The 21,878-nt window shown below is 43.3% G+C and overlaps 2 protein-coding genes across 7 annotated transcripts; one reads left to right on the forward strand and one right to left on the reverse strand.

Annotated features, from left to right (window-relative positions):
- Positions 1-714: 714 nt before the first annotated feature.
- LOC306811882 (uncharacterized protein) lies at positions 715-10,817 on the reverse strand. Its single transcript, XM_079325957.1, has 9 exons — positions 10,742-10,817; positions 10,493-10,574; positions 9,495-9,648; positions 8,026-8,171; positions 5,591-5,767; positions 4,537-4,650; positions 3,143-3,229; positions 1,720-1,867; positions 715-1,403 (listed from the first exon to the last, which is right to left on the reverse strand). The coding sequence occupies exons 1-9, from the start codon at positions 10,750-10,752 to the stop codon at positions 1,372-1,374; spliced, it is 951 nt and encodes a 316-aa protein (XP_079182083.1). The 5' UTR covers positions 10,753-10,817; the 3' UTR covers positions 715-1,371.
- Positions 10,652-21,039, forward strand: SLC35E2B (solute carrier family 35 member E2B). 6 transcript variants are annotated; one of them, XM_079325952.1, is made up of 10 exons: positions 10,773-11,016; positions 11,957-12,213; positions 13,675-14,177; positions 14,962-15,097; positions 16,013-16,140; positions 16,417-16,537; positions 16,831-16,884; positions 17,494-17,566; positions 18,111-18,256; positions 19,194-21,039. In XM_079325952.1, exons 3-10 carry the CDS (start codon positions 13,853-13,855, stop codon positions 19,435-19,437), a joined length of 1,227 nt encoding a protein of 408 aa, XP_079182078.1. In that variant the 5' UTR covers positions 10,773-11,016; positions 11,957-12,213; positions 13,675-13,852; the 3' UTR covers positions 19,438-21,039. The 6 variants fall into 6 exon arrangements, with proteins under 6 accessions (XP_079182082.1, XP_079182080.1, XP_079182078.1 ...); XM_079325951.1 differs by having other exon boundaries at positions 10,867-11,259; positions 12,038-12,213; XM_079325956.1 differs by lacking the exons at positions 10,773-11,016; positions 11,957-12,213 and adding an exon at positions 10,652-10,673.
- Positions 21,040-21,878: the final 839 nt, after the last annotated feature.

The following is a 21,878-nucleotide window of genomic DNA, read 5'->3' on the forward strand; positions in this document are numbered from 1 at the left end:
TGCAGTGAAGGAGCTGCTTTCAGATGGAGTTTCTGTTTGATAAGGAGCTGCCTCTGCAGGTGAGGGAGCTGCTCTGGAGTTTCTGTTTGACAAGGAACCTTGGAAAGGCTTTTCCACCTTTCCACACTTGGCTGGTGTGGAACTCTTTGGTGTCCATGGCCAGAGCACTTTCTATGACAGTGAGACATAAAACACTTTCCTCAGCTCCTCCTGCTCTGGGCTTGGCTGAGGGAAGGACTGAAAATGTTTCATTGTGACATTTAAATGTTTAATTCTTCCAGCAACAATCCCTGGTGCCACTGGCACTTGTGGGATGAAGTCACAGCTGCTCTGTCAGCCCCTGTACCATTAACCTCTTCATGCCTCCCTGGGGCTACAGAAAAAATAAATTTTGTTCAGGTTTAGGAAATTGAGATGAGAAAAATACAAATATGTAACAGAAGTTCTGATTTAGATGGCTAGGATGAGGAAAAAAAATACAGCAGTTTTGATAGAATCCTTGTAAATCTCCCTAATAAAAGTTGTAATAAGTTTTTAATTTAAATAGCTTTTTGCAGTGTCCATCTGCCTGCAAATAAAGCTGTGGCTGAAGTGCAATGGCAATGACCACAGCACCCATGAATTCCAGTCCCAACCTCTTCCCTGTTCAGTTTTGTAAGGGATTTGCCACTGAATTGATGCTGTTCCATGTGAAATAATTATCCACACACAAACTGTGCTTATCCTTTATTAAAAAATAGCCAGTAGTTAAAGGTTCCAGTCAATAAAATACCAAACTTTGAAATTGCAATATTAAAGGCTTAATTATCACAGTCCCCCGGGTATGGAATGGCACCGTGGTTACACTGAGGGAGGGGTGAGGTTACAAGGAGTTTTCATGTGTAGCTGGGGTTAAAAAAAAAAAAAAATTGAAATATTCTGAAGCAAGAGGAGGAAAAGGAGCCCTAGACAGGGGACACCACTGTCACTAAACCATCAGGGCCAGCAGTAAATCCAAGCTGGGAGATGATGGCAGCACAATCCCCTTCCAGACTCAGGTACAGAGCATGGGTGTGCAAATTTCCTTCATGATGTTTGTGTGTATCCAGGCAAAAAGCATTGAAAGGAGCAACATTCCCCACTGACATGCAGGTGTGAACCCCCTGTGCTTCCAAAGCAGCAGGAAAAGGAGTGAAAGATGCTTGGTCCCATCAGCAGGATCAGCTGGGATTTCCCAAGCACATTTTGATATTTAAGCTCCAAGAAATGTGTCAGACATGTGACACCTTGAGCCTCCACCCTGGGAAAGTGACTCTTTCTGTGCACTCTGTGAGTCAGAACGCTGCAGGCAGTTCTGGGCTGCCTTCACTCAGGGAGAGCTGCAGGGAGGGCTCAGGAGTCGATCCTTCCATAGGAAGAAAACACTGTGGGGAGAGAAGGGGCTCAGTCAGCAGCACTGCAGGGCTCAGCCACCCTGGGCTTGTGTCACATCACTGGCTCCCAGCTCCCTTTGCTGTCTCTGCATTGTACAGGGACAGAAACACTGCAAGCAGAGATTTGCTGACACAGCTGTGGTTTTGGACAGCAGCAGTTCTAGCTTGGGTCGGCAGCAGCTTTCTCCAGGGAAAAGCCACATCTGTCCCAGCTGCACAACTGCTTGATTATCCCTAAGGACTCTGCTGGCTGTTTCCCTGTGCCAGGGCAGGCTCCACCCTCCCCAGTGAATTTTGGGGTACTCACTTCTCTCCCTCAGCCCCTGGCCGAAGCTGCGGTAGACGTGCAGCAGAGCCCAGAACAGAACGGATTTGATGGCGACAGAAATGCAGGAGCCCGTGATGAAAGCAGCTTCCAGGGTGTAGGAGCTGCCTTTGCCCCACTCCCTGATCACCTGCAGCAAAAGGACACACCAAACCATCAGCAGCTGCTGCCAAAAAGCCTCAAAGCTACAACCTGCAGCCAAGCACTGAGCTTCTGAGAGAAGTCACCAGGGGGTAATGGGGGGAAAAGAAAAGAAAAACCCAAGTGGTCACTTGGAACCAGCTCAGTTCTCTGATTTTATGATGTGCAGTGTGGAGTCCTGCTGGGCTCTGCCAGCTCAAACAGGAAAAATGGGAAGCTCTGGTTGATACAGGGATCCCTGAGGCTGTGGCTGGGAAGGATGAGGAGCTCTGGCCACTCTCAGCATTCCAGCCCTGCCCAGGAAGAACAGCTTGGCCTCCCCTGCCCTCCTCTCTCCTCACCTCTTTCACACATCTTGTGGGAGGTGCCCACTGATAAAGCTTTTATCAGTGTTACAGAGCCAAAAAAAACTGCCCCAAACTGGAGTTTGTTTGGCTTGCACTGCCTTGTTTTGGCTACAGCAGGATCCACAGCTGTGGGTGCTGCCTGAGAAATTCTTTAAAATACAACAAGTGAGCCCTGGTCAAATGCTCTGGCACCACTTGAGGCTTCTTGTGAAGCAGGGGAGGCATTTTTGAGGAACTGAGTATCTCGAACAAGATTTTGTTTCATTTCCTCCTCATCATTCTTTGCAGGGACTTCCAAAGCCTCTCCCTCTGATCAGTTCAAGAGCAACTTGACTTGGTCCCTGTCCTGAAACACTGATCCTGGGGAGGCAGGATGTGCTCTGCTCCCTCCAAACCCTGCAGGAGCTGCAGGAGGGGCTGAGGCAGCACCTCTGGAGAGGCAGGATGTGCTCTGCTCCCTCCAAACCCTGCAGGAGCTGCAGGAGGGGCTCAGGCAGCACCTCTGGGGAGGCAGGATGTGCTCTGCTCCCTCCAAACACTGCAGGAGCTGCAGGGAAAGGGACAGGCAGCACCTCTGGGGAGGCAGGATGTGCTCTGCTCCCTCCAAACACTGCAGGAGCTGCAGGGAAAGGGACAGGCAGCACCTCTGGGGAGGCAGGATGTGCTCTGCTCCCTCCAAACCCTGCAGGAGCTGCAGGGAAGGGGAGAGGCAGCACCTCTGGAGAGGCAGGATGTGCTCTGCTCCCTCCAAACCCTGCAGGAGCTGCAGGGAAGGGGAGAGGCAGCACCTCTGGAGAGGCAGGATGTGCTCTGCTCCCTCCAAACCCTGCAGGAGCTGCAGGAGGGGCTGAGGCAGCACCTCTGGGCCCTGAGGAGGATGAGGGTGAGGGTGACACCCCCAGCCTTGCTCCCCTTACCGTGTAGAGCAGATAGATGAGATAAACCACCTCAGGCACATTCTGAATCAGAAATACCCACACCAGAGGTTTCAGCTCTTTCAAAATCTGCAAAATAAGAAGAGATACACCTTTTAAGCCATTGCTATATACTCTATGGAAGCTGCATATTTTTCATAGCATTTCCAGTATTGGTTAAGCTGAGTTCTCAGTTTTAGCTTTGCTCTCCCCTTCTCCACCTGTGTTTTTTAGCAGGAAATTCAGCCTCTGTTTAGCCCTGAGCTGGGCCAGGAGTGATGAACTTTCTGGGCACACTCAGGTTTCTCCAGCAGCTGAATATTTTCAAAGGTAACAGACTGAAAGCTCCCTGTGACTTTTTCTCCACCTTTCTTTTTACTGCACAGAAGTGCACTCACTGAGGAGTGAAATGTGGGAGAAGCAAGAGGACTGAAGTGCCAGGAGAATTTAATTTCACAATTCACCCTGGGACTTGGGAAAGAAGAAAGGTACTGCAGCAGCCCTGAGCTGAGAGGGCAGGTCTGAACAAAGGAAAGAAAAGCAGCTGAGTCACTGGGGGTGAGATCAGTGACTGTGCCAGGGTTGGATTTGATGCATCTGATCAGCACCACATTGCCCCCAAACCCAAAACTGATGTGTTTTAAAAGCACAATTTTAGAAAGGAAAGTCATCAAAACTCACAGGGAGCTGTATTTCAACTGTCAGGAATTTGAGTGAATGACTAAAGCAAACACCCCAGGAGCTTAAAACAACATCCACCCCCAAAATCCCTGAACTCCTTCCTGGCAATAAAAAACTCACTTATCTGATGTACTTTGGCCCTGATTCTGCAATCACTCTTGGAACAGAGGCTCAGGATTTCAGAGGAGTTTCAGTCTGGCATGAAAAATGGCATTTCAAGTTCACAAATCTTTAGGTTAGCCTGAAAACTGTCCCTGAGCTCTGAAGGAGATGCCCCAATAAAGGATCCCCATCTTTTCAGTGTGGTTTCCTAAGGACTGAAGGCCTCAGTGTGTCTGTAACACTGGAATAATTTGGGGGACTGCTCCCAGTGTCACCCAGCCCTGGCAGAGAAGCAGAAATATTGTGTGATCCTCCAGATTTCACTGAAATGATCTAGGACTGAGATTAAACAAGGTCCCTCAGTTACAATGAGGGATGTCACAATATGATAAAGTTATTGTCACTAATGTCACAATGTGACAAAGTCATTGTCACAATGCCAACCTGACTTTGCTTCACTCCCTGTGCTAAATTGGATTTAGACAAAACCTTCAACACTGGTTGTGCTGCTTTTCTCCATGCTGACTCCCTTCCCTGAGCCTGTGGAATCCCCTGGGGTGGGATGGCAGTGCCAGGGGCTGGCTGTCCCTGCTGTCCCCTGGCTGGACACTCACTGCAGTGATGCCCACGGTGACCTTGAGGCAGCCCCAGACAACTCCTGTGGCTGAGATGATGTTGTGCAGCAGAGTCACCTGGTGCAGGCTGATCAGGAGGATGCACAGGCACAGCTGGGGAGGCAAACATTTGATAAAATCATTCTTGGAGAGCCTGCAGCCCCACAAAATAAAAAAAATCTGCCACAAACTCCCTGCAACAGCAAGTTGGGCACGGGTCTAAAAGCTGAAATTATTCCTAAACAAGGACAAGAAGTATTTCCTGTATAACAGCAACAGCAAAGAACAGGCAGAGCAGATAAAGCAAAGTAAGGCAGCACTAAATAAATTTCATTTTCTGTCTCACTGCCCTGCTGGTCAAATTCCCCTCTCCCACCCCAGGATCATTTCCTCAATGCAGGAGGCAGCTGGAAAGCAAGAGACTGGATGGGATGGGCAGGAATAACCAGCTAATTTCAATAATAACCAGGAACAACCAGGCTTATTTCAATAAAAACCAGGAATAACCAGGCTTATTTCAATAATAACCAAGCCTATTTCAATAATAAGCAGGAATAACCAGACTATTTTCAATAATAACCAGGCTTATTTCAATAATAACCAAGCCTATTTCAATAATAACCAGGAATGACCAGACTAATTTCAATAATAACCAGGCTTATTTCAATAATAACCAAGCCTATTTCAATAATAACCAGGAATAACCAGGCTAATTTCAATAACAATCAGGAATAACCAGGCTTATTTCAATAATAATCAGGCTTATTTCAACCCATGGGTGGGTTGGAGCTCCTGGATGCAATTGGGTTTTTTTTAGGGATAAATGTCCCAAAAATAAGCTTCAGTTCTCTTTTTGTGCAAGACAACAATCAAATCTATTTTGATTCATTTTTATGGATTTTAGCAAAGCTATGTCAAACACATGGAGCTGCAATAATTATTGAATTAAAATAACAAAGCTAAGAGAGAGGATTGCTCTTGGAAAGGAATAATTCAACTCAGCCAGCCCAAGATATCATCAATAAAAGGGAATTTGGGGGCCAGAGCTCTGTACCTGTGCCTGCAGGTCAAAAGTGAGCATGGAGAAGCAGAGGTTGAGCATGAAGTACTGGGACTGGAGGCTCTCCAGGGCTCCCCCCACCCGAAATGCCATCATGGAGTGGCTCTGGATGAGGAGGAGGGCACAGATGACATCAAAGGAACCCACCAGCAGGATCAGCACAAAACGGGCCTGGGGAGGAGAACACAGGGATTGGCACAGCAGGGACAGGACAAACAGCCAGGAGGGACAAAATCATCACAGGGACTGCTCAGAGCTTCCTGCTGGAACAAAGCAACCCTTGCCATGGGTTCTTCTCAGTGCTGGACTTACAGAATTCCAGGGCACACAGGTTTGGGTCTGTTTGTGCTGGAATTGACACACAATCTCTCCTGCTTTGAGGATAACTCAAGTGGCAAAATGTCCTTCAGAATTCCACTGATGTGAAAATATTTATAACTAGAAATTATTCTGGTTCAGGAAGCTGAGTTCCAGTAATCCAAGTTACAGTTGGAGTAGTAAAAAAACCCTTTAATAATACTTCTCACATTGATACCAGGCTTTACTTTGAAGTTCTTGTTTAATATTTAAACTCTTTTAAATAGTAAATATTCAACTCTTTAAAATCTTTTAAGATGTGCATCTTAACAGTAACCTGCATTTCTTTGATGCCTGTTCCTTATTTGCCTTACCAGCCCAGTCTGCTGCAGATAAAGTGTCTTTAACTGATAAATAAACTGGCAAAGCTGCTCTGCTCCATCTCCCTGCTTGGCTGCCACCTCTCCTGCTGAAAAATCATTTTTTGATGACTTCACAGCAGGGAAGCAGCTGGTTCAGGAAAATGTGATAAAAAGAAAGCACTTCCTGGAAGCACAGCAAGTGGGAATTTAACTACAAACCTTAGCAAGGCCTAGAATAAAATCCTTTAATAAATTTTACTGCTATGAAATGCAAACAAGATAACCTGGAGTGGAATTAGTGCAGTTTTTTGTTACCCTGCAGGTTCCCAGAAATCTCCTAAAATCACATTTCTGAGCACTGGGTAATGGCTGGTACAGACTGGGGAGCCCAGGCTGGATTCAGGTGATTTCAGGACAGACATTTCACAGAGGGAAATCTGAAGCAGCCCAGGTGAGGTGAAGGACACATTTCACAGTAATTCTGGTTAATTCTTTGATATTTCTGTTCTATTTGGGTGCTGCCATAAGGAAACTCAGAGAACAGCTCAGAGAAGATTTGCAGTTGTGGGTGTGAGCATTTTTTTGTTAATTCAGCCTGATTCTCTGTTATCAGTAACAAGAATACATTAATCATAATAATTAATATTATAGAATATAGAACACAGAATATAGAATATAGGATGTATAATGTAGAATATAGAATATGTAAAAATATGTATTATCTAATAAATAAATAATTAAAAATAAAAATGTAAATAAGAAAAAGTTATAATCTATACTATATAATCTGTATAATCAGTAAATTATAATCTACAAAAATAAATACTAAGTATATAATAATACATATAACAGTATATATTAATAATATATAGTATAGTATATATAGTATATATATAATAGTATATAATAGTATATATATTGTATATAGAGTGTAATGTATATATAATAATATAATTGCATTGTATTATATAGTATATATAGCAGTATATATAATTGTATATTATATAGTACATATAATAATATGTACTATTTATAACATAAGCATATTTAGTATTAAGTATCAATAATTATATATATAACTTATATAGAGATTTATATTAATATATATAAAATTTATAGACACAACAAATATAAATACAAATATAAATATAAATTTAAAATTTTATACATATACTATATATATACATACATAAATATAAATATATGTATACATATAGATAGATAGATAGATAGATAGATAGATAGATAGATAGATAGATAGATAGATAGATATGGATAATCTGTGTTACCAAAGACATGTTACCTCCCCAGAGCTGGATGGATAGATAGACAGATAGACAGATATAGATATATAAATATCTATATAGATATAAAGATAGATAGATAGATAGATAGATAGATAGATAGATAGATAGATAGATAGATAGATAGATAGATAGATAGATATAGATATATAGATATATATGGACAATCTGTGTTAGCACAGACACGTTGCCCCCCCAGAGCTGGATGGATGGATGGATGATGGATGGATGGATGGATGGATGGATGGATGGATGGATGGATGGATGGATGGATGATGGATGGATGGATGGATGGATGGATGGATGGATGGATGGATGGATACATAGATAGATAGATATAGATATATAGATATATATGGACAATCTGTGCTAGCACAGACACGTTGCCCCCCCAGAGCTGGATCTCCACAGCCAGGCTGTGGGGGGAAGCAGAAGCTGAGTGAAATGTGCAAAGCAGGAGACTGACCAGCAGGTTTGGTTTCTGCTCAGGGGGCAGCAGGCTGAAGTTGAGGATGGAGCGCAGCATCAGCAGCAGCACGGAGAGCACGAACACCAGCAGCTCCTGGCGGTTCTCCTGCAGGATGCCCCTGCTCACATAGTACACACAGAACACTGGGAGAGAGGGGATTCAGTGCAGCTCACACAGGGCCAAAACCCCCTGCTCTGCAAGCATCAAAGGGTCCCTGAGGCAGTTTGTTCTTAGCAAGGAGCTTGAATCGGGAAATTAAAGCGCTCCCCATTTGTCTAGCACACAAGAAATTCAGTAATTAGTTAGGTTTTTTAATTAGTTGTGAAGAACACTGTAGAAATCTCAGTGCATTATCCAAACTGGAAGATGAGCTGGACCATTCTGTGAATACCACACTGAACATTATGTCCAGTTGTTTGAATTAAATGAAATAGCAGCATTTTTATGAAAGAGCTGAAATTTGATCATCTTCTCAGAGTAATTCAGGTAAAAAGCAGTTTATTACTCACACACCCCTCCACAGTGGGCCTGGCCACTGCACAGGGTTTGTGTGTGCAACTGGATTCAGTTTATTTCAGTGTGGAAATTTTGAAACAACCCACCCTGTAAACTACAATCCAAAAAAGAACTGGGTCAGGATAGGTCTGAGTTTTATTTTTGTAAAATACACCAAACCCCCAGTCAGCTGTCACTATGAATTTTATGCTTTTTTGGTAAAACTTCAATAAGGCACAGGCTTTGCTCTTTCACAGGATGCTTCTGCAAACATTGGTTAATTCTTACCACAGCCAAAGTAAGAACAAATTTCTCCTTCTCTTTTCTGCTTCCTTAATTCCACACATCAACTCATCCACATTTGCTTTGCTGGGACATGGGAACAGCATTCTACAAATTTTCAAATTAAATAATAACTTCAGTCTCTCTAAAAAAAAAAACCTTCGGTGAACTAACTTCCTTTTTCACTGCCCTTAAGAAGGAGTGAGAAAATGGAAAATGATTGACCAATTCCAAAGTGAACATGTGATTTTCTGGACATGACCTCAGGAAGACCTGGAAGGCTTTAGATGGTATTTCCTTGTTTTGCAAACTCAGCAGCTTAATCCACAGAAATCTGTACAAATTTGAAAAGAAGCTCTTTTTGACTCATCAAGCTTTTTGCAGAGATGGCATGAATTTTCCTGAAATCCTCCTGAAATTTCATGTTAATTTCTGTTTAATATAAATGGATCCCAGAAGTTTCTGCTGAAACACTGATTGGAAATACCCAAGGAAAGAAGCTTGGACTGTGGACACCTGAATTTCCAGCATATTATGGCTCAGACATTAAAATAGAAACTGGTGAGTTTTTCTGGCAGAGCTGAACATCTAGTTTCTCTTTTATAAGGAACTTCAGTTGCTGCTAGATCACATTATTTATTTTTTATCATTGTTCTCCTCATTTACTCCATCCAAACTGGGTTTCTTACCAGCTCCAACCAACTGAATAAAGGAAATGGTGAAATCCTCCTCAGTCTGGCGCACCAGTGTCTCTATGGTCAGCCCTATGACACTCAGCAGGGACACAATAGTGACACAGAAGTAGATCTTCACAGGGAATGAGAGCTCTGAACATGGTTTTATCTGTAAAGGGAGAAAATTCTTGAACACATCATGTAGTATAAACTCGTTGCTGTTCCTAAAAATCACATTGAGGCGAGTGAGGTAAATGAGACAGTGCAGGGTTTCCTTTAGGAAAAGGAAGAGAAACTTCATGATTGGGTTGAAACTCCCAAACTGCTGAGGAAAGGAGAAGTCTAACTTTATTTCATAATTAATCTCAGTCTAGACTGTCCTGGTTTATACCCACAGCCTGTCTTTGTGCCTATAATTTATAATCCATGATATGGAGATTGCCAATGCCCATGTGCACACCTGCCAGAGCATGGAAATCACATTTCCCCACACTTTTAGCTTTAGAAAACTGTAAGAATAGGGTCAGCATTCTCAGTAAAGGATTTATTAAAAGACTTCAGGTGGAGAAACATCCTCACAGGAATTTAACACTTGGTTTGTTCAGCTGGAGGAGACTGAGGGGAGCTCAGGGGCTGCAGCTGCTGCTGAGGGACAGCTCCGATCTGGGACAGGACAGGAGCAGGGAACGGCTGCAGCTGGGCCAGGGATGGGCAGGCTGGATTTTGGGAAATATTCATCTCTCAAAAGGTGGAATGAATGGGAACAGCCCCAAGAGCTCCAGAAGTGCACAGGGTGGGATTTGGGGGTGTCTGTGCAGGGCCAAGAGCTGGATCAGTGATCTCTTTCAGCTCAGGATACTCCAGGGCGCTGCCAGCAGAGCTGTGCCAAGCCTCGCCGCGCGGACATCCCTGATGCACCTGACTTGGGACTTGAGCCATGTTTTTCCATCCCTCCCCGCGGGCAGAGAAAGGCAGAGGACACGGGCACGCTGCCACAGCAGCGCTGTACTCACGGGGCCGCAGGGCGTGGGGATGAGCTGCCGGTGCCGCGGGGTGAGGTTGGGCAGGCTCGGTCCCGCCGGAGCCGCGGCGCCGCTGAGGGAGAGAGAGCGGGGCCGTCAGGGGAGGGCCGTACCACCCCACAGCGGGGGGGAACCGCCCGCGACCCCCCATCCCCACCACGGGCACCTCCAGGTGAGGCGCGGGGGGAACGCGGGGAGGCGCCCCCGCGCCGCGCATGGTGCGGCCCGGCCCGCCCGTACCTGCCGTCCATGGCGACGGCCGCGCCTCGCGTCCCGCCCCGGCCGCGGGCCCTACATGGCTGCGGAGGGGTCCCGGCGGCGCTTCCGGGGCCGAGCCGCTCGGCGTCACTTCCCCGGTACGGGCGGGAAGCGCTGCCCGGGCTCCTCCCGGGCGGCGGGGCCGCCGCGCTCCCGCCCCTCCGCCGCGGGGGTCCCCTCGGCGCTGGGCGTCCCGCCCGGCTCGGTGTGAGGGGCGGCCCTCAGCGCGGCGCCCTGCGCGGCTCTACCGGCTGGGCGTGCCCTGTAACCCCTCTCTGCTTTGCTTGGTTTCCTCGTGGTAAAATGGCCTCCCCACCTCCGCCGTGACAAAGGGGCGAGCTCGGCGCTCGGCTCCGCGGTGCCCGGGCAGCCCTAAGGGCCGGCGGGGCGCGGCCGGAGCCGCCTCTTCATCCCGGGGCTCCGGGCACGGCAGGGGATGGGCGGGCGCTGCCCGGTGGTACCGGAGCCCCGTGGATGCTACCGGAGCTGTGGGAGCGCAGGTGCCGGCCGGGATGCGCTGAGGGCCGCGGGGATGGAGGGATGGGGGGAGGGATGGATGGAGGGAGGGATGGATGGAGGAATGGATGGAGGGATGGAGGGATGGGAGGGATGGATGGAGGAATGGATGGAGGGATGGAGGGATGGAGGGATGGGAGCGGCGGGCGCTGCCGCAGAGGAGGATCCGAGCCGGGCCTGGCTGGGGGCTGGCGGGGCTGGGAAGCCCCTGGCCCCGGGGCTGGCTCGGAAGGGCCGCGGTGCTCCGGGGCAGCTCCGAGCCCCGCTCCGGTGCCGGGGATGCTCCGGGACACGGGCAGGAGTGGGATGGGCTGCGGAGGGAGGGCTCTGGCAGTGGGTGAGCACAAGCACAGCTGGAGTGCCATAAAGTGCTGAGCTTTTCAGCCTTTCCGCGTCTTCTGCTGCTGTGTTTGTGGTGTTCGTAACATCTTGGATGCTCTCGTTGCCATTAGCGAAGCGGTGTTAATGAGTGAGGCTTTGTGCATTTGCAGCGTTGGGAGCAATGTTTGAGTGATTTTTTTGTGTAACAAATGAAAGGTCATGGACACAAACTTTTTTTTTTTTTTTTTTCACTGTCAGATCAGCCACAGCTTCTCAAACCCTTGCAACATAATTGATCTTTACTGTCTGTCTGTGACAAGCCGACTGTCTGTAGTTCTTTGTGGATTTCTTTTTTCACAGTAATTCTTGCTGGGAGCGTAGCTAAGGCTTGGACAAGGTACAAGGAGTGTAAGAGGCACTCACTCTGCTCGTTCTTTTGAGCTGGAAGATTGAGTCTTTGTGAGTAATCCAAGAGAAACAAGTGCCAACCACTGCCACGTTTTCATCTGTTGGTAAACATCAGCTGCTGGTTGGCCTTGAGGGAGGAAGAGTGAATTAGTTCCAGATGGAGAACTCTTTCAGCCCATTTAGACTTTCCAGTTGATTTAAGCCAGCAGGTCAGTAATTTAGGGGAGTAGTTTCTTTCTTATTTGCTGTTCTGCTTCTTGCCATGTGTGCAATCAGTGATATCAAATCTGATATTGCAGCGTTGCTGAGGGTGGGGCTTTGGTTGTGCTCAATTGGCTTTAATTAAGTTGGATAAACAGAAAAGATATTTTAAAAGCTCAGACAATTAACTATTTTGAATGTAGAGGGATTTTTTTTTTTTAATGACCTAGAAAAGGAGGAGTAGTCAAGAATCCATTTTTTTAGTAAATTCTCTTGGAGAACATGTATCTTTTTTCAAAGTTTTGTGCTAAACTGGTTTACCACAAGTTGGTGGTTTAATGTGGTCATGTCAGAGGGTCCCATACCTCAGTGTGCTGCTGGCATGGATCCCTGGAAAAATGGGATGAGATAAGGAAATCTTCAGTGCATGGCTGTAGTAACTAGGGAATGTGAGGAATGGAAAATTTCACTGTGAAGTAGCTGCTGTGGAGGTTACTGAGACTGACACGAAATATTTAACTCCTCAGTACCTCTTTGTGATTCATTTGAGATGCCACACTGGACCTTTAAAAAGCATTAAAAATCAAATCTTTAAAAAGAGAAAGTAGAGTGAACTGCTCACAAAATCAGGGCAGGTGCAGCAGCTCTTGCTACAATTCTTGTATTTCTCTTGCCATTGATTATGAAAGGAGTAAAGATCACAAGGTGATTTTGTTGCTCCCTCTATCTGCTACTGTAACTTGCCACATTTTGTCTACTTTATAAAAGAAAAAAATTTCTAGTTACAAAAAACTTAATGCCTTTTTCTGCCAGTCTGTTAAAAAGCCTTTAAAAATTAGTTACAAGTAATAAGTTACAAGCTAATCTTGAGTTGTAAAGTATAGCTAAATGAGGATGGTTGCATATTCCCATGTAATTAAACAGACAACCACTCTGGAAAACTCTTGGATCTATTTCCCTGCTTTTTTTCACTGGGATACATTTACCAGGATAACTCTGTGATTACTGGGAGTTACAGCCCTTGATTATTGATCTCTTTGACTCAGGTTGATAACAGGTTAATTAGAAGGAAGGGCAGAGGTTCCTGCTTGGATTTGCTGGGTTGGGGAGTGTTTAAAGACAAACTGAGATCAAAGACACTGTAGAATTTGGAAGAGGAGTTAATTATAGTTGGAAAGACTGTGTTGAGGTGCTCCAGAGGAAAAAGGACAGAAAAACACAATGATTTTGTGGATCACTACACAATGGTGGGTGAGTGTGTGTTATTTTTGAATAAAAAAACTTCCCTAAGATAAGTTCTTATTGCTTAATCTTGGCATGGAGACATCAGGAGTTCAAAATCCAGCCTGAAGGATTACAGAAGCCTCTTTATCTTTCATGAAGATAAAGAAGCAGGTGAACTGTGCTGTCTTTGCTGCATTAGAGATGTAAAATGTCACAAATGTTTTTTCCCTTCTTTTCCCTCTTAGGCAGAAGACACAGAGCAGCCCAAATGAAGAAGCATGTGGAGTTCATATTCCTGCAGGATGTTCTTTGAGGGACCAAGGCCACTTTTCCAGGCCCCTGGGAGATGAAGCATTAATCCCATGACATTTTTGTTGCTTTTTGCAAAGGACAAATAACTGATTTTTTTTTTTTCACCTCACCATGTCGGCTGTGACAAGTGCCACCATCCCAGACACCCTGAGTCCTCCCCAGCTGGAGGAGAAGCCCAAGGGCAAATCCCTGTTGCAGCTGGGCTCCCTCTTTGCTAACAGGAGTGAGAAATTTGTGATTGCTCGCAGTGACAGTTTGCCAGAGGAGAATGTGCTGAAGATCACAATCACAGAGACCACGGTCATCGAGTCCGACCTGGGCATCTGGAACTCCCATGCTCTCATCTACCTCACTCTCTGGTTTTTCTTCAGCTTTTGCACTCTGTTCCTTAACAAATACATCCTGTCCTTGCTGGAGGGAGAGCCCAGCATGCTTGGTAACCTGCTTTTCCTCAATTCCAGGGTGATATTGTGTTATTTTACTGGAAAGGGATCCCCCAAAAGCTGCCAGAATTTGTGGCTAATGCTGCCAGGCATAGGGTATGGTTGTTGGGGTGTCTGTGCAGGGATAGAAGTTGGGCTGGATGATCCCTGTGAGTCCCTTCCAGCTCCATGATCCTATGATTGATAATCTCAGATCATCCCATATAAAGCTGAGGAAGAGAATGATTCAAATGAAGTGAAAAATGTTTAGTTTGGGAGGGGATCTTGGGGCTGGGAACTTGGGATTTTGGCCTTTAAAGTGGTTTCTGACATTGTCCTTTCTTCCACTTGCTGAAGGATGAAATTTTGCTCATAGAGGAGCTTTAAGGGGGGGGAGAAAAAAAGCCATTTTTTTGTTTTCTGTGCTGGAAAGTTTAACAAAAAGTCAAGTTTTGAGTGAGTTGTTGGTACTCTCCAGAGCTGTGCAGTGCAAGAGTTGCCTTTGGTGATCTCTGTTACCCAATGACTATTTTAGTTCTTTTTTTTTATTTTTCCTTTTTAAGAGTCAAACAAAGGGCAGATCATGTGTGAACCAGGTTTATAAAAATTTGCTTTATTGCTGCCATAGATGCAGAAGTAAAGGGCTTTAGTGAGAATACATAAAATACCCACAGTGGTTTCTTAACTGCCAAAACCACCGCACAGATGTTTGTGTAAGGGATTTTCTCCCAAGAATTGATTTGTTGTGTTCCAGTTTGTGATCTGACTTGACTTCCCCTCTCTCTGACCCTCTTTCAGGTGCTGTTCAAATGCTTTCCACCACCTTCATTGGCTGCATCAAGATGTTTGTCCCTTGCTGTCTGTACCAGCACAAAACTCGCATCTCCTACCCCCCCAACTTCATCATGATCATGCTCTTTGTGGGGTTAATGAGGTAAAAGGGTCCTGCACTGTCTTTGCTAATATTTGTGGTTTTCCACACCAAAGCTGTGTTTTCATACCTTTTTATTCTTCATGAGGTGTTTGGAAATTCACCTTTTCTCCCCCAAGAGATGTCCCAGGATAATCTTGTTTTGATTTGCTGTTGTTTCTTTTTCCCAGCTGTCAATTCTTTGGTCTTCCCATCACATTTACATTTTTACAGAGCTTATTCTTTCTCCATTTACTTTCTTCTGCTCTCTTTTGAGGCTGATGTTTGTTTAGTGCATTAATATTTACCAGCCTTTTGCCTCAAAACTGATCCAGGCTATTAAAATTTATCTTTTGAAAAGTAAATATTTGCTGGGTGCTGGGATTGTGTCAGTTTGTGGTGGAGGAGGGAATAAGAATGCCTGGTTTTGTTTCCTCTACCCTGCAAAACTGATAAAGAAAATCAAATAAGTGATAAATTCAATTAATTTCAGAGTTTAAACTGTGGTAATTGTGTGGCATATCTAATTTACACTCAAGATGGATAACTGCAGCTAAAGTTTCCTTGGTGAATTACAGTTCCTCAGAAGATTTTCATTTTTCTAGCTGAGTCTGTTGAAAACTTTGGCTTAAAATTGGTCACTTGAACCTTGGAGTGTGTTAAAAAATAAATTTGTTTTCTGAAAATCCACTCTGCAGCCAAAGACATTCCACAGTTGCCCAAGGGTGCCTTTATTTGCTTTAAATAAATAATATTTAAGCCAAAGCTGAAAGAAATAGATGTAGCCTTACAGGTGCAGGAGAAATTACAGTGCAGTTCTTTTTATTCTGTGTGTTTAAGGGTAGCTCTTGAAGCATTATTTTAATTTTTTCTGGTGATGCACTAATGAACACCTTAATTTTTTTAATTAATTTCTTGTGACTTTTTCTTCTGCTGCAGATTTGCCACAGTGGTCCTGGGGCTGGTCAGCCTGAAAAATGTGGCAGTTTCATTTGCAGAAACTGTGAAAAGCTCTGCTCCTATTTTCACTGTCATCATGTCCCGGATGATTTTGGGGGAATACACTGGTGAGGGCTGAAATGAGATTTAATTGCTCTATTTTTCAAAAAATGGCCATGAAAATAGGGAAGAATCAGTGTGAACACAATGAATTTGTAGAATTAAAAGGGTTTGGTGTAAGGGGACTGTTTTTTTGGTTTTTTTTTTGTCAAGAAATCATTGTGGCTTTAAATAACTGAAATTCAGTGTGGTTTCTGTTCAGAATTTCAAATTCTCTTAAATTCAGGGTGGGATCCATAAAAAATGCAGCAGTTAAAGTGAGCTTGGCCCTTTTTGCTCTGCAGGATTGCTGGTGAATCTCTCCCTGATCCCTGTGATGGGGGGGTTGGCTCTGTGCACTGCCACTGAAATCAGCTTCAACATCCTGGGCTTCTCTGCAGCTCTGTCCACCAACATCATGGACTGGTGAGCTCTGGGGATGGGGAAAAAAAAATTCATTTTATTAGGAGGTGAAAGAAAATGCTTTCACATGGTTCAGTCTGTCCAGTGCATTGAAATGTTGGTGTTGAAAATGCATTTTTAACAAATTATTCACTTTCTAACAGCATTATTGAGATGAAATAATAAAACTTCATTAGAACAAACTCCTTTCTGTACTTGTAGAAAACATTTACCTACCTGAGCATGGATTGATTGATTTGTCCTAATTAAAATACAGCTAAATGGTGGTTTTGTTTATTTTTTTTTTTATTTTCTAGTTTGCAAAATGTCTTTTCCAAAAAACTACTCAGTGGAGATAAATACAGATTTTCGTAAGTATTCAAAATATTTCAGGTTTATATTAGAGCTGCATAAAGAAACTAAATATTTAGCATTATATTGCACCAGAAGGTGTAAATCTGATTACTTTTATAATTTTATCAGGGTAAGAAAACTCCCCTGAGCTCCCACTGCAAGTTTGATAATCAGCTGCAACTCCCAGAAAGAAATAGTTTAAGATACAAATATTTATTACAAATACCTATTTATTATTATATAAATATTCACATATTTATGTAAATATATATTTTCTATATATTTGCAAAATTATTAATACAATATTTATAAATATTATTATTAAAATACTAATAGACCCCCCAAAATAATATTTTCACAGCTATCAGTCCTTTCTCTGCAATTAGGAACTATCCCTAATATTGTTGGGTGTGCCAAAAGCAACTTTTTAACTCTGAAACTTAAACCAAGAGTAAATTCTTGTGCTAAAAAACACCTTTAATAATATATTTCTATTTTACCATGAGATAAAGAGCTATTTTTGTTTTTTTGTACCTTTTAGCTTCAGTCCCCTGAGAGCAAACCTCTATCTTTGCTCTGAAAAAGGAAGTTTTAAATAATTCTAATTTTTTTTTTCTCCTTTGTAGAGCCCCAGAGCTTCAGTTCTACACAAGTGCTGCTGCTGTGGTTATGCTTATTCCAGCTTGGATATTTTTCATGGTAATTTGAATTTATTATTTTAATGAATTTAGGTGTTTGTTTTTTTTTTATTGTGAGCAGAATGTGCAACAAAGGGTAATCTTAAATTTTACCTTTTATCCTTCCCATTTTTAAAAATCAGCCTGAAATACAATTCACCCAAGGTTTGCAAGAGATTGGGGGAGTAAAAAAGAAAAAATTGTTAAATCATTCTATAAACATGAGTTAATCCAAAAGGCCTGAGTTTATCTCAGGATTTTTGAGTTCAAATCATAATTTTGTCTCAGTGCATTTAAGGTTTGAGATAAAGACTTGCAAACAAAACCTGGAATATTTGTTGACTTTTTGTTGATATTTGTGTGGTGTGCAGGAATATTAACACCTTAAAAGCAAATTTTTTGGAGAAAAAAATTACAGGATCTAAATACCTTGTGTGTTTTAAGTTTTGTTGGGCTAAAATTTAATTGGGTAAAACTATCAGCTTCTAATCTAAAATCACTTTTAGATTTTTCTCATAAACTAAACCCTTAAATTCTGTTCTTTTTTATTATTTTTTGCCATTTAGGACGTGCCTGTGATTGGGAAAAGTGGGAGGAGCTTCAGCTACAACCAGGATATTGTGATTCTCCTGCTGATAGATGGAGTCCTGTTCCACCTGCAGAGTGTCACAGCCTATGCCTTGATGGGGAAAATTTCTCCTGTGACTTTCAGGTAAAACTCTCAGGAGCATCATTTTCTATTTTTTGGTCAGGAGCACTATTTTCTATTTTTAATTAGAAAACACTATTTTGTATTTTTGGCTAGGGACACTATTTTCTATTTTTAATCAGTAAACACTTTTTTACATTTTTTTGGTTAAGAACACTCTTTTATATTCCCTTTCAGGAACACTATTTTCTAATTTTTTTGTCAAAAGCACCATTTTATAATTTTTTTAGTTACACTATTTTGTATGATTTTTCAGGAACATTCTTTTCTATTCTTTTTTTACCTGCTCACTATTTGTGTTTGAAAACCAGGCAGTAAAGACAGTGGGCAAAGAGGTGAATGAGGAAAATCAGGATGGATGGGGCTGGAAGTAGAATTTAAGGTGGCATTAAAAAAAAGAAAGGAAAACTAAAGCTATTTACAAAGAAGTTAATGAGGTAAACCAGGATGGATGTGGAATTTGAAATGGTGTTTAGAAGCAAGGAAAACTAAAGGTGTTGTGCAAAGAGATGAATGAGCTAAATCACAGAATGGTTAGGGTTGGGAGTGGAATTTTAGTTGGTGTTTAAAAAAAAAAAGAGAAAACTAAAAGTATTGTGCAAAGAGATGAATGAAGTAAATCATAGGATGGCTGGGGCTAGAAGTGGAGTTTCAGGTAATGCTTGAAAAGAAGGAAAACTAAATGTATTAAGCAAAGAGATGAATAAGGGAAATTCCAGGAGGGCTGAGGCTGGACGTGCAATCTGAGGTGGTGCTTAGGAGCAAGGCAGACATTAAAGCCTGGCTGGGGGGTGTGGCAGAGCTGTTGTCCCTGATGTCCCCTGCTGTCCCCACATGTCCCCTGCTGTCCCCCCTGTCCCTGCTGTCCCCACATGTCCCCTGCTGTCCCCCCTGTCCCTGCTGTCCCCCCCATCCCTGACATCCCTGCCCTTGTCTGCAGTGTCGCCAGCACAGTCAAACACGCCCTGTCCATCTGGCTCAGCATCATCGTGTTTGGGAACAAGATCACCAGCCTGTCAGCTGTGGGCACTGTCCTGGTCACTGTGGGGGTCCTGCTCTACAACAAGGCCAAGCAGCACCAGCAGGAGACCCTGCAGAGCCTGGCCATGGCCCCACAGCCCCTGCCAGGACCCACCGAGGACACCGAGCCCCTGATCCCCAAGGAGCTGGAAGCCTATGATTAATGGGGCTGCAAGGAAATCCTCCTGGATGTGCTTGTTCCTTTGGTTCCTCTGAGCTCCTGGCAGGTCTCACCCAGGACTTGAAGCAGGAAGGAGCTGGGAAGGATCCAGCAAAGCCTTGGGAATCTGTTGCCTCAAAGAGAGGATGTGGAATGTGTTTAACGTGGGCTTTGTGGTCTTTCCTTGACTGCAAATTGTGCCCAAGCCTGTGTTGGTGGAAGAACTTTGATGTCTTGTGGGAAAACAATTCCTGTCTCCCTCCCCATCCAAATAATGTGAAAATGGCCCCACCACTGAATTCTGCTGGCAGAGGGATGGAGTTGGTGCCTCGTGGAAATTCCTGGTTGTTGCTCTGCATTTCCTGCATCCTCTGTCATTCCTGTGTGGTGTGGAGATGAAGGAGGCCAAAGGAGGGCATTGGCCCATTCTGCTCTGCCCTGGCCTCACCTCAAGCCCTGGGGGCTTTTTGGGGGTCCCAAAACCTGCCAGAGCTCCAGGAGCATTTGGACAGCACAAGATGGGATGTTGGGGTGTCTGTGCAGGGATCCTTGTGGGTCCCCTCCCACTCAGGACATTCCATAATTCTAAGAAGGATCAGAATTCTCACCCTGCTCTCCCAAAAAAACAAAAAAAACTTTTTAGGTTTGCTTGAAGCCAACTATGGGAAATGAGTTGTGGTGAGCACCTACTGCTGACTTGGATTGGATTGATTTTCCTCCTAAAATTTAACATGGAAATACCTTATTCCAGTCATTTATGGACAAAACTGAGATGCAAGTATTCACACACATACCCTGTGTAAATGGAGTGTTCAGTTCAATGCTTGTAGCTGCTTGCAGGTTAAAAAAAAACAAACAAAAAAAAAACCTGAAAAATGGGTGACAAAGGAAGCAGGATCTCTGTATTTCTGTAAGAAACCATTTTGTTGTTTTAATTTCATTTTATTATGCATGAGGAAAGAAATTAAGGGGTTTTTTTAAAATGTTATTTCTAAGAGTGCAACAAAAGGCTGCCTTTTAGAAACTCAGGGTTATGAGTCTGACCTGTGTGTAAAATATCTAATTTCTGGTTATGTAAAGAAATCTCAGAGGCATCTGTGACAGATGGGAGGAATATTAACCATAAACTGAGGCAAATCTTTATTTCTGCTGCTCTTAAGTTTCCTTTTTATTTAAGGAAATTTGTTTTTTGTGGTAGATCAAAGATTAAAAGTTAACTTTCCTTTTCAAAATTCTCCAGAAGAGTCATTAGTTTTGAGAAAAAAAAAAAATAAAAAAAGTGCACATGTAGATACAAAAACATTCCCATGGACTTTTTGGGAACAAAACTGAAGTTAAAATGAGTGGATTTTAATAATTGCCACTCTTCTGGAAGGTTGGAACATGAATATATTGTGGTCTTTAACAGGGAATTACCACTGGAATTCCTGTAAAATTACATTTCCACACCTGAGTGGCTGATTTCCACACCTGGGGCAGATTTCCCCAAAGATGTGAGGGAGGAAAATGCCAATTTTTTCATCTTTGTGTATGTGATATGTCTGTGGTATTTTGTTTTCTTTTGTACTTCTGTCACTTTTATAAAAACTGTGGACTGTGGCGTGGAGCTCTGTGGAGTTTTTTTGTTTGTTTTCTGCCAAATACACTGAGATTTTAAAAAGACCACTACATAAAAAACCCCAAAAACTGTGGTTTGTGTCATATTTCTGTTTTAGGTGACAGAGATCCCACCTTTGCTGTCACATAAATCCCACCATCAGCTGCTTGAGGTTCATTTTAAAAAAACCACGAGGTTTTTGGTTTTTTTGTGACCAATTTGGGAATGGGATTTTTGAGCTCCTGGGTGGCTGGATTTTTATTTTTCTTTTTTTCAGCCTTTACCTTCCTTAGATTAAACAAACCAACTTCGTGGCTCTCCATTCATCAAACCTTTTTATTCTCCAGTCAGACCAATAAATCCTTTTCTCTTGTTTAAACAAGTTTTTTTGTAAGAATTCTTGAGGATGTCACACCCCAGCTCAGAAGCAGCACAGAAAATCGATTTTTTGGGAACATTTTAGAGTTTCTGTCACTGCATTTCTGCTGGTCACACCCAGGTACCTGTGATGAGAACAGCTGCAGATTATTTATTTTACATTTTTCAATACGCTCAGAGCAGGTTTTCCTTAAATGTGAATTCCTGAGCTGCAGGTATAAGCTGTTACAGCACTCCCTGTTTCCAAATTATCATTATTTCCCATTATATGACGTTATACTGTCATTTCCAATGGGGGATGTTTAATTAGGGATCATAATTAGGGATTTTTGCTGTTCTGGGCCCTCAGTCCCGTGTAGGAATCGAATCGCGCTTTATTCAAACTCCACATTTCTATTGGAATTAACGGCGGCCCTGTGCTGCCAACGCCTCCGCCCATTTATTGCTGATAATTAACGCCGTTAATGAGG

The sequence above is a fragment of the Erithacus rubecula genome (assembly GCF_903797595.1).
Source record: "Erithacus rubecula genome assembly, chromosome: 24".
Lineage (NCBI taxonomy): Eukaryota > Metazoa > Chordata > Aves > Passeriformes > Muscicapidae > Erithacus > Erithacus rubecula.